Consider the following 14,424-nt stretch of genomic DNA (forward strand, 5'->3'; position numbering starts at 1 on the left):
GCATATTAATGAGCAGCATGAGAACGAGGCTATTCCCGCTTCGGAAATTCAAGATGGCGGCTGAACACTGTTGTGTACCTGAATGCTCCGGGGATAAAAGGAGAAACCCGGAGCTTTCCTTTCATCAAATCCCCCCAGAACCTAATAGGAGAAAAAAATGGATTGTAAAAATAAGAAGAGACCCCGGTCCGGACTTTAAGGTAATTTTAAAACGTGTTTTTCGTTGTTTGTTTTGGTTCTTGGCGAGTGTTGCCTTTGTCAATAATATAGTTCAATGACCATCTTAATATGTTTAGATTTGTTTGTCAATTATTTTTCTCCTTTCTTTATTACAGATAACTTCTAAGACTTATGTGTGCTCTAGGCACTTTCAGAAGTCTGATTTTAGATTAACCTTTAATAGGAAACTTTTAAAATCGGAAGCAGTGCCTAGCATCTTTCCTTGGACAGCTCCTCCGCCACAACGTCGTCCAATTATTAAAGTTGACCTTCCAAAGCCTTCCTCTGACACTGTTACTCACAATACTGATTTCCATACATGTGAAAATGATGATCCAACTAGTGATAGGTAATTTTTGATATATTTTTTAATTAAAGTGTAAGCTTATCTATTTGTTGTTTTGAACAAGTTCAAGAAGACTTATTTTTACATGTCTTGTGATGTGTTGTTTTTATTTGTATCTTAAGCCATGCTGTAGAAGAAGAAGACCAAGTAAATCAGATAGATAAACTAGAACAGACAGTTAAAGAGAAAGAAGCTAAAATTAAAGAATTGGAGCAAAAGCTGGCAATGGAAAAATTTGGCATAGAAAGATTTGGTAAAGATAACAAAAGTATACAGCACTATACTGGATTTCCCAGTCATAAGTATTTCTATATTTTTTACAATTTTATCAAGCCATCTGCATCTAAAATGAGAAGTCCATATTATGTCCAGGCCTCAAATTATCTAAGTAGAGCAGGTAGACCAAGGACTCTAAAACTTATTGATGAATTGTTTATGTTTTTATGTAGGCTAAGGTGTGGTCTGACCGAGTATGACCTTAGTGTAAGATTTCATGCTTCACTTCCCACTATAAGTAGACTAATTATTGCCTGGGTCAACTTCTTATATTTTGTTTTGGGAAGCATTCCCATTTGGTTATCTAAGCAAGAAATTGAAAAAAGAAGGCCTGCATGCTTTAAAGACGAGTATGCCAATACCAAAGTCATTTTAGATTGCACTGAGATTAAAACTCAGTCACCTTCTTCCCTTGTATTAAAGTCACAGCTTTATTCCTCATATAAATCAACCAACACCTTCAAAGCCCTTGTGGGAATTGCCCCTCATGGAGCAGTTACATTTATATCTAGTTTATACACTGGTTCAATATCTGATGTTGCTATTACTAAATTAAGTGGTATTTTAGATTTGTTAGAGCCAGGAGATGATGTCATGGCTGATAAAGGTTTTACGATCAAAGCTGCTCTAGCTGAAAAACGTGTTACTCTAAACATCCCACCTTTTTTGAGTTCGAAAGGTCAGTTTAGTCCAACTGAAATAGAGGAGACAGAAGATATTGCTAAGCTTAGAGTGCATGTAGAAAGGGCCATTAAGAGAATTAGGGAGGATTCATTTTGGGCAAAAACTGTCCCAATTTCTATGGCAGGATCAGTAAATCAATTCTGGACTGTTTCATGTATTTTAAGTAACTTTAGGGGGCCCCTTATTGCATAGTTATGTGATTTACCTATCCCATGCCATATATGGGAAACAGTGTTGGAGAAAAATGCTGAAATAATGAAGTTAAATGATGATAAATTGCTTGTCCCAAACCATGAAATGGATTTGACCTCTTTGCTAGTAAATGGTACTAACAATACCATGTCTGCTTAGAACTAGTTCATAGGATTAGAACAAGCATAATACTGCATAATTTCAAAATAAAATTTATATCATTTGTTTAGAATAAAACTACATGTTTCACACAAATGTATTATGAAGAGTTGTATCCATATGCAATAATAAACTAAGTTTGAACTGTTCAAATTGAATCTTTGTCACTGTAATGTTTACATAGAAATTACATATAATTCAATGTTCTTTGTCCAGTGCCTTTTCCACAGATATGAACAATTTAATGTTTGGTTCTTCAGTCTAGATGTAGTATTCAAAGTAAAAGGCATCAGCCTTGTCTTTGACTGTTTGCCACATGTCAGCATCAAACTGGATTGTTTCCAAATGCTCATCATTGTTTGACCATATAAAAAAGTCACACCATTCCATGCCAGTGACAGCCAATTGCATGAGAACCTGGTAGTAGTATGCATGATTCCTCTTTAGACAAATCTGCCCTTGTTGATTCTGGACATAGTCAACTTCTAATACTGAGCTCTTCACAGTACATTTTATTTCCAAAAGACCAAAATAAGGGTTTTTTTGAGGGTCATAAACTATTCTGTCAGGACTTGCAGCCAGCCAGGGACACCAAAAATTAACAACAATACCACAAGGCAAGACATTGACATTCCCTTGTTTGATATGATTGGCATATCTTTCAGCTGCAAGGGGCTCATTCACTGTTCCCAGTCTCATGGCTTCTGTCTGTACAGTTTTCTTCTTTAAATTCTCTACAAGTTTGACTGGATCAGCTCGTTGCCTGCTATATATTCTTCCTATCTTACTTGCAGTGATTCTGGTTCTTCTTAGTTTATGCCACAAAGGTGATGTGCTTTGTAGCCTTGTTTGTTTCTCAAATTTTATCAATGTTTGTAAAGAAAGTTTTACATCTTCAAATTTGATTAGCTTTTCTTCTGTCAGGACAGCATTGTAGTTGTTTTTCATGACATTTCTTACTGGTAAATCAGGGACATCATAGGGACTAACAATATTATAAATGTAGGTGGAAGAGAGCTTTTGCTGGTAGCTCACTGGTGAACCTTTGGGAAAATTTCCATATCTTGTAGCAAGAGCTTGGTGTGGTAGGCATGACTCCTTTAGACCTGGTATGATCTGGCACTCAGGAATCTCCTCTTCAAGACTTTCTAGCAAAGCTTGTGTGGAAGGGAATTCCTCTCGGTTTACTGGCAGATAAAGTGTGCTCTTCACTGACTTGGGAGGAGAATCATCATCTGTCTTTGAATGGTATCCATGGACCACCAAACATTGCACTTCTGCTGGTTCAATTTGCTGGCCTCTGGGTTTATGCCAGGTTTGTGGAAGTGATGTTTTAGCTATATCTTCAGGGATTGCTTTAAGTCCCAGCATCTTGTACTTAGCTATCTGATACAAAAGACCACACACATGTCCACATCTTTCTCCACTTCCAATTGGACATGTACAGCTGGCACTTTTAATTGACACTGAGGGTGTTTTACTGATTGTTACCTAAAAGGTTCAATTAGAAAAATTACAACAATGCATTATTAGCTTTCATTGTATGGCAAATTAATTTACAAAGTTTAATTTACAAGTTAAACTTTATACATCAGCTTGCTATGCATAGTTTTGTCCTTTTTATCAATTAATAATCTGGCAATTAATAAACATTAATTGCCAGTTCAATTTAGCTCACCGTTATATAGTAGGGATTTTCTCTTTTCTTTTGTGACTTGAAGCACCTAGCTTTACATGTAGTAGATGTTGGTTCTGAGGAGCATACTACAAATAAAAGGAAACAATTTTCATGTTCTGTTTTGTAATTCAAATATACCACGTTTCATGCATAATAGATATTCAAAATAGCTATTGGAAATCCTCTACTTTATTTACTTACCAGATAATCCAAAAATGAAACTTTCGCTGTAGTATTTGAAACCTTTAGTTATGTATTTTTTTCCTGACGATTTGCTATGACTTGAGATGTATTCCTCCACTAAACTAAAAGTAAAACTAGGGACTAAACCAAGGTCACGGTTAAAAAAATTGCTTGCCATTTCTATAACAGTATTCAAGGAATCTATAAAACTAAAAATATTTGTGACAAAAAATAGTACTGTAGAAAAAACGGCCACTTCACTGAAAGGACTGTAAAAATGGCCGCCATCTTGAATCTCTGAAGCGGGAATAGCCTCGTTTTCATGCTGCTCATTAAATATGCACATAAATATTAAGAAGGGTGAATATAATACTAGCTATATGTGTGTGTAATTTAATGTGGTGCATCCTGCAGACCAAGTTTATTTTGAATATAAATTATATTAGAAAAAAACAATGTCTTGATCGATTGATAGATTAAAATTGATTATAAAATTAATAAATGTTGAATATACATGTAGCTAGCCTATATACTATAGCTAAGGCATGCACCTATTACTAATACATATTATAATAGTTTTAATTTGGTAAGTACTCATGGTACAACCCAAAATAAAATTTATATGAAATTGATTAACTATTTTCCAATCTTGATTGACAGCAGTGCTAGTGATCACAAACACTATATATTTTTTGAAATTACATTAACTAATATAATACCCTAACCTACACCACCTACTTCAATATTTACATTTAACATTCTCCAAAATATTTACTTCAAAATATTCTAATTCTCTAATTATGAAAATTTAGAAAATTACATTAACTAATAAAAGGCCCCGTCCACACGTATCCGGAAATTTTTGTATCTGCAAATCCTTTTTTGCGAATATGGGTTGCGTCCACACGTGTCCGCAAATTTTACGAAAACGGATACGAATATGCTGCGTGTGGACGCAAACATTTTCGCATCCACAAAAAATAATTTGTGGATACAAAAATTTCCGGATACGTGTGGACGGGGCCTAATATATACCCTAACCTACACCACCTACTTCAATTTACATTTAACATTCTCCAAAATATTTATTTCAAAATATTCTAATTCTCTAATTATGAAAATTTAGACCCAAACTGCTTTTTTTCCCAGCATTTTTTGATGAAAAATTTTCTAGATAGGTTTTGTACTTGATTTGGTGGCTATTTCCTTTAATTTAGCAAATAATCTCTGAAGCTGTTCATAGGACATAAACATGACAATGTTCCAAGCACCTAAACGGATGAAGTTTGGAGTAAAACTGCAAGAGAAAAAGTTAAATCTATAAGATATGGGTTATTTAAAAAAATATATTGATGCCCAAATTATTACTGAGAGCAATATTGTGGATGCACAGAGAGAGAGTTAATATAGCATTACTGAGCTTGAGAGTAATACTGTACATGCATAAATCAAAGTACAGTACAAAGTAATAGTATTACTTTTTCAAACATTTTTCTCAAAAATATCCCCAGGATGTAATATGCAGGAAACAATATTTTGTGGAAACCATATTTTAATTTTTAAATTTCGCCGTGTCATCACATTGTCAAAGTAGCACGCGGATCCACACTTCATCCTCAATAAGAGGACAGACACATAAAAAACTAAAAGACTGATGTCTATTTGTTAAATATACATCTACTCACCCTTTATAGTATGCAGTAATTCCATTATGCTTGAACAGCTGTATGGCACAATCAACGCCACTTTTATAAGTGTTGGGTGGAGAATTCATGTATCTGGTCTTGACAACATCCACTGGCGATGCTATGCAAGTCGTCACAAAGCCAGCTCCAAAAGCTGACACAAAATGCAATGGATACTCATCAGCCATTAACTTATGCCGCAAGAAAAAACTCTTGATAGAATCATATACAACAAGTTCTGATGCGTTTACAGTGCACAGTCTTGCCATATTTGGAAATATACCCTTCCATAATCCTTTAATTCCTTCACTTCGTGCGATAATTCCATATGTTGCAATGGCACCTGTGGTATATCTACCAGCGTCAGCTTGGAAACGAATTTTCACCACTTCCGTTGGTTGTGCTACAGCTACGGCCATGACTCCAGTAGTTATACTAGCAGCTATTTTCTTTAACACTTTAGGATTATTGATGTCTTCATCTCCATACATCTTTTTTACTGAATCATATAGGCCAATTCTAATGCTTGCAAAGCAGAGCTGACGGTGAACGCCTGGTATGAGACCCCTGTACATTGTCTTTACACCCTCTGTTTTTGCAATGGTATACATTGTTCCTATCATGCCTCGGTACTTGACACCGGGGTCGCACATTTTAATCCCTGATGCAATGTTTGACATTACTGCCTGTTCACCTTGGATCTATAAAACCAAGAAAAAGAGATAAATTGATTAATCGAAAAACTTTCAAAATATGTCTTCCCATCTCCAGTAGGATCTTATTAAACTGGGATCCCTTTATAAACATTTTGGGGCGTGTACAGGAGTCAAAACTGAACCTGGGCCCAGTTGTACTGACAAGAATTTATCCGTTATGTATAGCGCTATCCACCCTTAGTGTACAACGAGGCCCTGGAGCTTGATCAGAGTGCAGACAAATAGATAACAAATAAACTAGCAGTTGAAAGGTTTTATCTTGACTTTAAATGGCTTTTCATCTAGTTTATTTAATATATATTACGTAATGTCTAACAAGTTGCTTAAGCCTAAAATAAACACATTTAATCAGCAGAGTATTAACAAATTTTTTTCCCAGTCTCTTGTGGAGCAAAAAATCAAAAACAGCTTTGTCACTCCAACTTATTTTTGCTTTAGCCGTCAGTCAAAGACTGAGAACCAAACTCATTAATGCTCCTTGCCACACTTTCCTTGTCCATCTACGCGAGCAAATTTCAGCCTTGACAATTTTTCCTTGTCAAGGAAATATTGTTCATTTTACTCCATCAACACGAGCAAGTTTTCCTTGTCAAGAAAAAACCTGTCAAGGAAAACTTGCTCGTGTAGATGCCGCTTTTTACTGTAATATTTTCTTAGCTCCGACAGCGAGCTACCATTTATTCCAAGAAAAAAAAACCAGGTACGTATGAGATAATTTGTACTGTGAAACTTCTTGTGGGCTTCAATGGGGTTTAGAACAAGACACAATTACTTATTTCCAGCCGTATAGACGCCGTTTTGTTTTGGGCTCGTGTTCGCGGATTTACGAAATAGTTTTTACAATCAATCGAAAAAAGGTACAAGAATATACAAAGAATAAAAACAAAGTCGATCTGTTATCAAATAAAAAATATACAAAAGAAAGCGAATGTCCGGAAAAAGGCATCATATTCTTGATTGTGTTAGTATTCGATTAAAAGCCAAGTAGTAACCCTCACTGTTTCCACTGCTTTTGCTACGCGTAGCACGTATAGCAATCCATGTAGTCATAATTTATGTAATTGTAACAATAAATGTTTGATACGAACGCTAAAGTTTAACCTAAAGCTAAACTACACAACCAGTTCTCTATCAACAACAAACAGACAAAAAAAAAAAACGGTACAAAATCCAGAATAATTTACGATACCATGACGTGACGTTTTTAGATCGTAAAACTTTCTGTACCAGTGATTTTTTATCTTTTAGCTATATTTTATCGAAAATAAAACGAATTAGAGATCGAGGACTTAAAATAAAAACGCATATACAATGCAGGATAAAGTTCTGGTTGATTTACCTGCAAACGAACTTTGGCTGTATCGATTGGAATGGTAACAGCTTCTGCTATAGAAGCGGCGAGGCCAGCACTTACAAACTTCATCGCCACACTTGGCTTTTTCCCAGTTGGATCGGACCTCATTTTTAGTAACTAAAAGACTTGGACGATTTCTTTTCGGTTTCTTACTAAATCTTCACTATCGAGGATGCTTTTTGATACCTTTTATACTAATAAGGCAGTTGAACGTGAAGTTATGAACGTACGCTCCACGTCCACACAATAACAAACCATGTGAGTGGCAGGCTCTAAACCAATCATGAATCCCGTGACATACGAGAGGCGTCATTAGCATCGAAAACAAGCTCAAATCCAGTTTGTCGGGTATTCCAATACAAAATATTTCGCTTCAAAATTCAAAATTTCGTAACTTAAGAAAGAAATATCGTAAATTGAACATTTCTAAATATTTTTCAATGATATAAGTTAAGTATTGAAGCGATTTGAATTTAAAATTTGTAAGACAAAAGAAAGGGGGCGTTCATAGGGGTGTGACGAGAGGCAAAGTCCGGAATGACGTCAGCCGGCCGGATGAGCTGATGCAATATGGCAAACTTTTCGTGCTACCTGTTCTTGCCCTATGATGCATATAAACGACCTTAAATCCTGAACCAATTAGAGTAAAAAATGCCTTGCAAAACACTAGCTAGAGCTACAGAGCTGGTTTGACAGCTCTAAGTTAAATTTCTTTTCCTGTTAAATGTTTACCCTTGGCCAACCTTCAGCCTCTAAACTGATACAACTTTTCAGTATTATTATTTTATTTTGTTGCTTCGTTTTACTAATAATATTGACCAACAAAACCTTATTTGCCACAAATTTTGTTCATAGCACTACTATTTCAATCGATCTTACCATATCAAAAGAACTTGTTAACGTTCTAAGGGACTTCCCCTAAATTATGCTAATGACTGACTCAAGATCTCATAGCTATCTGAAGAACTACTGGTTACCATGGCAATATTATATTGAAATATTCAGCTGGTGAAAAGATTCCCAGCTAGCAGAGTCTCGTCCGTTGACGATTCTTGGCAGAGAAAATGCATGAGATTCTCTGCCATTGAAGAATTGCCACTGAAGGGAGACTCTGCTAGCTGGGAAATGAAAAAATAACAAGCATAGTACAATTCGAAGACGTACGGGTAGATTGCTTTGTTTTAAGTTGCCAGTATTACTATATTCACAAATCATACAACTTTCATTGGGCCATTTTGAGGGCCAAGTAAACTCACTTTTTCTCACTACCTGAGTAGCCCTAATGTGCTTTTTTTTTAATGGTCAGACCATTCTCAAAAGTAAAATAGATGCAAGGCTATATATAAATCAAAAGAAACCACACTTTATTTCTTCTTGGCATTTCTTTTGTATTTACATGTTAGCCTTGCAATCAAGACAATTTAAAAAAGGGTAATCATGTCTATTCCCTAACCAAACGCTTTGTTTCCTTCCGCTTATGATTCATAGTATATATCATTTCGATTTTCAGAGGAATAGAATGAAGTACTGTAAATCAATGGCAGAACATGTTTATTCAGATTTATATGAAAGAGTCACAATCATAATAATCAAATTCATTATAGATTCATTACCATGGTAGCATATTCAGGTATAAGAAATACTAATCTTGCAAGCATATTAGAATAAGTAGTGATAACAGATTGGTTTTGGATTGATATATTATAGCAGCATGCCCTAGAACCAGAAAAAACCTAAAACCAGATTCGTGGTCTGAAAAACCTGTCTAACAGTTACAATATATAGCTTCACAATTTCAAGCAGCTTGCAGTTGTTCTTTTATCATGTCTTCAAGCTTAACAGCATCAGCTGCAAACTTTCTAATTCCTTCAGCGAGTTTCTCGGTTGCCATAGCATCTTCATTCAGTAGCCACCTGAACTTCTTTTCATCAAGTTCCACTTTTGTGATGTCCAACTTTTGTGCTGTAAAATAAACAAATGTTGTGTTAAAACATAGTTAATGGAGGGCCCCCTCTATCAACTATAGTTAAAATAAAACCTTCACTTCTAGTTCAATGAAATATGGGTCCTTCTGCATGTACTGCAAACCTATATAATTATAATTATTTTGTATTCTTTGTTAGTTCCTTCTATTATATCACTTGGAGTGTTTTATTGTAATTCTATTGAATTTCGTAAACAGTCTGTGTACTGCAATTATTTCTCATTAAACTCATTAATAATTCATGAGGAAAACACAACAGAAATCACGATCATGAAGAGTGTTGTAAATCTGATACAGAATCGTGTTCATTTGCATAAACTTTAAGTTGGATATTCTTGGCCAGATTCACTTTAATTTTGAAAATTTTAGCGAAACACAAAGAAACTAACCTAGACGTTTGATAAGTAATCTACAGTATGAGTGGCCATGTTGTATCTGATATATAACCCCTCGGCTATGCCTCAAGTTTGTATATCAACACGGTCACTCATACTGTATATATTACAAACCATCTGGTATTTAGGACCGACACTTACAATATGAGAACGGCTGCAAAGAGATTATCTAATAAAATTAAACAAAAGTAAAATAATCAAAGCTAGAATTTGAATTTACAAAATGTAATTTACCTTCTTCGACTGACAATTTTCTGTTGACTGTTTCTTTTGAGTTTTGAAGTTTTTCAAGCAGAGATGGGCTGGCGAAGAAAATATATGAAAAAATATTTGAGGGCAAAGATTGAATAACATGTAATTCTTTAAAGCTTTCGTGTTTTATGAATTAATCCAGGCACACTAACATTGCAAGGCTGCAGTATACAACTATGAATGGGCTATCTAAACAAGCAGTAACTAGCTTACAATGTAGTTTGAACTGTTTTCATTGTGGAGCACTGATGGAGTCAACAGTTGCAAAAGGAAAATTGGGCAACACTTTTGCCATTCAATCAGAGTATGTAAGGGAAGCAAACAATTTAATTTGATTGATGGTAGTCTACATGTACAGTATTGCCCGATTTCCCTGTTATGACACTGTTGTCTCAATAGATTCACTTTATGAATATGATAGTGTAGATCTTTGTTTTTGGTATAAAAGTTATGTTTTATTATGAAAAATATGTTTTACCAACCTGATGGTGAGATTGTCACAGCCTGCGAGTTCGACTATTTCTCCAGTGTTTCTGAAAGATGCTCCCATTACAACAGTCTTATAACCAAACTTCTTGTAGTAATTATAGATAGCTGCCACACTCTTCACACCTAACAGATCATAATAATAATGCTTCAACAATGTTGCCAACTCTTTAAACTCATATGCCAATAGGTTAAATCTTGCATCATTTACTTGTACTACACTACTAGACTCCCTTGCATACTTTCTTTTTACAATTAATTAATTAGCACCAATTTGTTTTATTGTTCTCATGAGGAAATAAAAATTTGAATAAGAAAGAAAATTTGCAAAGAATTTCAGTAGTGGGAGTAAAATGAATAAAACCATCATGCAAATGGCCCATTCAGATATTCTGGGTCTAATAGCTCACAGGGAACCCAACCTGTAATCTGTCATGGCTGGAAATGTGACTAGAAAAAGAGTGTTTTGAATTATTCATTATTTTTAGTTGTCCTTCCTCTTTTATTTTGATAAAGGAATACATCCAAAATGTCAAGTACAGTCTTTTTAAAGTGTATATGACACGAAAACATTCCATCATTTAAAATGTATAGTTTGTTAGTAATAATAAATATATCGTAACAAAATTTGTTTCAAAAGCTTCATTCTTGAGATATGTGAGAAAATTAAGCCCAATTTGTGACGTCATTTTGTTGACACGTACTCTAGATTCAGTAGTAATTTAAATTGTAATTTGTATAAAATAACAACAAAAGGCATATTCTATTCAGCTTCATTTGATAGCTTACGTAGTACTCTTCCAATGTTGGGAAACTGAAAAGTGTACAACCTGAAATTAAGATTCTACATTCAAACATATTTCGTGTATTTGCAACTAAATCTGGAGACTTGTAAACAAAATGACGTCACAACTCGTGCTAAAATTTTTTGAATTTCTAGAGAAATACGTTTTTGAAACAAATTTAACTGTGATATTCTTATTAATGCCAATAAACTACACATTCTTAACATTAAAATTTTTTCGTGTCATATACACTTTAAACAGATTGTGCTAAGTTTCCTTCTTATTCACTTTTCCTTTATCATTAAACGTTGAGTGTACCTGGTTCATCTTGTGGCTCATACTTCTGGTCTGTATTCTTGACATACCAGTCTAATATACGGCCAACAAAAGGTGAAATCAGCGTGACACCTGCTTCAGCACACGCCACAGCCTGGATAAATTTAATGACAAAATTAAAATATTTCCTTGTTGGAAAGTTATTACACCAGAAGCTGCAGTGCTTATAATGAAAGAAAGTTACTGCATAAATTCTATGAGTCATACAGTCATACAAAAGTTATTCTGCTATGCAAGGTACCTGTGCAAATGAAAACAGCAGCGTCAAGTTACAATGAATCCCATATTCTTTCTCAAGAATTCTGCAAAAGAGTAAAAGAAAAACTACACGTTTTGCAACCCTTTTTACCAGAATTTTTCATTGAGCTATAGTTACACACTGACTGAGACAAAAGTCACAAACTAGACTGTCAATTGGCATATGTCTACCACCAGTGAAATAAATCATTTAAAAATATATAAATTGAATATACACTGTAAAATACATGGGAACTGTACTCTAATACTCATTGGATTGATGAATATGGTCTACACTGCTGTTTTTTCTGCTGCAACAGTGAACAGCAATGAAAACTAAATGGATTGAATTGTGCATAGAGACAAGAAAATCTTTTTTCAAGAAAACCTACCTTGCTGCTTGAATGCCTTCCCAGGTAGAACTAAGCTTAATGAGCACTCTTTCTTTGTCAATCCCCTGCTGCTTGTACAGTTCAATAAATCTCTTGGCTTTGGCAATGGAGCCTTCAACATCAAATGACAACCTGAATATTACAAAGACATGTGGGTTAATTACTTGTACTGGACTTATTGATTAAAGACCTTGCACATTGGACTGCAAATTAAATTATTAATGTGAAGATGGGAGAGATGTTCATTCTATAGGGAAACCTAGCCTATTCTATCCTCAGAGACAAAAACTTAAGATGACGATGTTGATGATTATGATGACAATTAATGATTAGTATGATGGCATCAGTGGTTATAATTGTCATGCAGAAGGAAAAAAATAAATTGATCATGAACGAGTACACCAACTCTATATTGCTCTTACCTTGCATCTACTTCTGTTGACACTCTACCAGGAATAATCTTCAAAATTTCAGTTCCAAAGGAGACATACTATAAAAGTTACAATGTATATTATGACCAATTAGAAATACTGTTATATTTCTCGATGTCTCTCTCTATATATACATTGTACATGTCAACTTAATCATACCCTTCCTAACTCTAATGATAAAAAGGTAAATTATACACTGTGAAAAGATGAAAAACTTACTGACGTTTTGTACTATAGTCCTTCATCGGAGTAATCTTTTACTCTTTTAATCTTTTACTCCGATGAAGGACTAGCGTCCGAAACATCAGTAAGTTTTTTCATCTTTTCACGGTGTATAATTTACCTTTTTATCATTACTGTTTCATTAAAAACACCAACACAGCTCACACTAGTTTTTAGCTAGTTATCCCTTCCTAACTCTGTATGGCACATTATTTGCTTATTCCTTATGACATATTTTTAGTACCAATACACTGTACTGTATGTATAAAACAAATACAATATACACAGTATTTTAATATTGGCCACACATTGGGAAAAAGTTTTGCCCACATTGAAAGGGGCACTTGGACGAAAATCGCTCCAAAATTAAAACTCTTTCATTCGAGCTGGATCTTTGCTGAGATAATCTTGGATACATCAATAATCACTCACTGAAATATCTTTCTGAGATTCGAAAGGAAAGGGCCAAAATTTTACGATTTATTTTCGTCGGCCATTAATTTGTGCTTTCTGATAATGTCATGGAAACACTTTGATTGACAGCCACTTGAACATAGAAAATCGTACAATTGTGTGCATATGAAGTGCTGTAACATTGCTTTTAATTCATACCAATTTATCCATTGCAGCAGTTACTTGCTCTTCTACAGTGCTAATTAGGAGGGGAATAAAGTTTATTATATGTTAAAACTATGGAAATTTAGGAATTATTAAAGAACCAAAAGGCGAGTATCACTTCACATTCTGTATTGTTTCTTGGTGTTAATTACCTCATGCAAAATAAATGGGAAAATTTGAATCTGTTAGCAGGATGACTATATAAGTCTGAGTTTGATTTACTAAAATGGTGGAATATCGCTATATATACTTATAGATACATACCTGAAAAAAATCTCTCCCTCCCCTGCCCCCTCGGGAAAAAAACCCATGTTCTTGACAGATAAATAAGCAGGCATGCTTTCCTACCTTCCATTCTCTTTTCCGAATTTCACAGCATCTTCTAAGATATGTTTGTACTCAGGCATCTTAGAAGCAGCCAAGATAAGCGAGGGATTCGTAGTGCCATCAGTGGGTTTGTATTTATCGATAGCTGTACGAGCAAGAAAGCGAACATTGAATGGTGAACAAACAAATACGGCCCAAAAATAACGAAAACGCACGAAATACCTTGAATATCACCAGTATCTGCAACGACAGTGGTAAACGTTTTCAACTGATCTAATGCCGAAGCCATTTCAAAGAAGATTTTAAACTATTTTACAAATTGATTTTGAGTCTTGATCGCGTGTGTTCTTGTTGAATAATTTTTGACAATCACGTGTTCGTCTTCGATGCCACAGGAGGCCCAATGTTTCTACTTCTAATAATCTCAAATATTATTAAAAACATTCCAAATGAAACTCGAAATAGAA

General features: G+C 34.6%; 4 protein-coding genes across 4 annotated transcripts; 1 reads left to right on the forward strand and 3 right to left on the reverse strand.

The window, feature by feature from the left end:
* Positions 1-2,029, forward strand: LOC148910675 (uncharacterized). Its single transcript, XM_089031462.1, has 3 exons — positions 1-200; positions 336-568; positions 688-2,029. Exons 1-3 carry the CDS (start codon positions 9-11, stop codon positions 1,715-1,717), a joined length of 1,455 nt encoding a protein of 484 aa, XP_088887588.1. The 5' UTR covers positions 1-8; the 3' UTR covers positions 1,718-2,029.
* LOC116300235 (uncharacterized) lies at positions 1,914-4,083 on the reverse strand. The gene is made up of 3 exons (XM_089031460.1): positions 3,756-4,083; positions 3,555-3,640; positions 1,914-3,367 (listed from the first exon to the last, which is right to left on the reverse strand). Exons 1-3 carry the CDS (start codon positions 4,081-4,083, stop codon positions 2,138-2,140), a joined length of 1,644 nt encoding a protein of 547 aa, XP_088887586.1. The 3' UTR covers positions 1,914-2,137.
* A 33-nt stretch (positions 4,084-4,116) lies between these two features.
* Positions 4,117-7,730, reverse strand: LOC116300236 (putative mitochondrial transporter UCP3). The gene is made up of 3 exons (XM_031709060.2): positions 7,478-7,730; positions 5,423-6,123; positions 4,117-5,034 (listed from the first exon to the last, which is right to left on the reverse strand). The coding sequence occupies exons 1-3, from the start codon at positions 7,598-7,600 to the stop codon at positions 4,908-4,910; spliced, it is 951 nt and encodes a 316-aa protein (XP_031564920.1). The 5' UTR covers positions 7,601-7,730; the 3' UTR covers positions 4,117-4,907.
* A 1,296-nt stretch (positions 7,731-9,026) lies between these two features.
* Positions 9,027-14,336, reverse strand: LOC116300238 (transaldolase). The gene is made up of 10 exons (XM_031709063.2): positions 14,180-14,336; positions 13,979-14,102; positions 13,625-13,664; positions 12,782-12,849; positions 12,360-12,491; positions 11,972-12,032; positions 11,713-11,824; positions 10,606-10,735; positions 10,106-10,173; positions 9,027-9,454 (listed from the first exon to the last, which is right to left on the reverse strand). Exons 1-10 carry the CDS (start codon positions 14,244-14,246, stop codon positions 9,288-9,290), a joined length of 969 nt encoding a protein of 322 aa, XP_031564923.1. The 5' UTR covers positions 14,247-14,336; the 3' UTR covers positions 9,027-9,287.
* Between the last annotated feature and the right edge of the window lie 88 nt (positions 14,337-14,424).

Source organism: Actinia tenebrosa, unplaced genomic scaffold, assembly GCF_029948245.1.
Source record: "Actinia tenebrosa isolate PJP-AT-01 unplaced genomic scaffold, QUT_ActTen_1.0 PGA_scaffold16__25_contigs__length_10494907, whole genome shotgun sequence".
NCBI lineage: Eukaryota > Metazoa > Cnidaria > Anthozoa > Actiniaria > Actiniidae > Actinia > Actinia tenebrosa.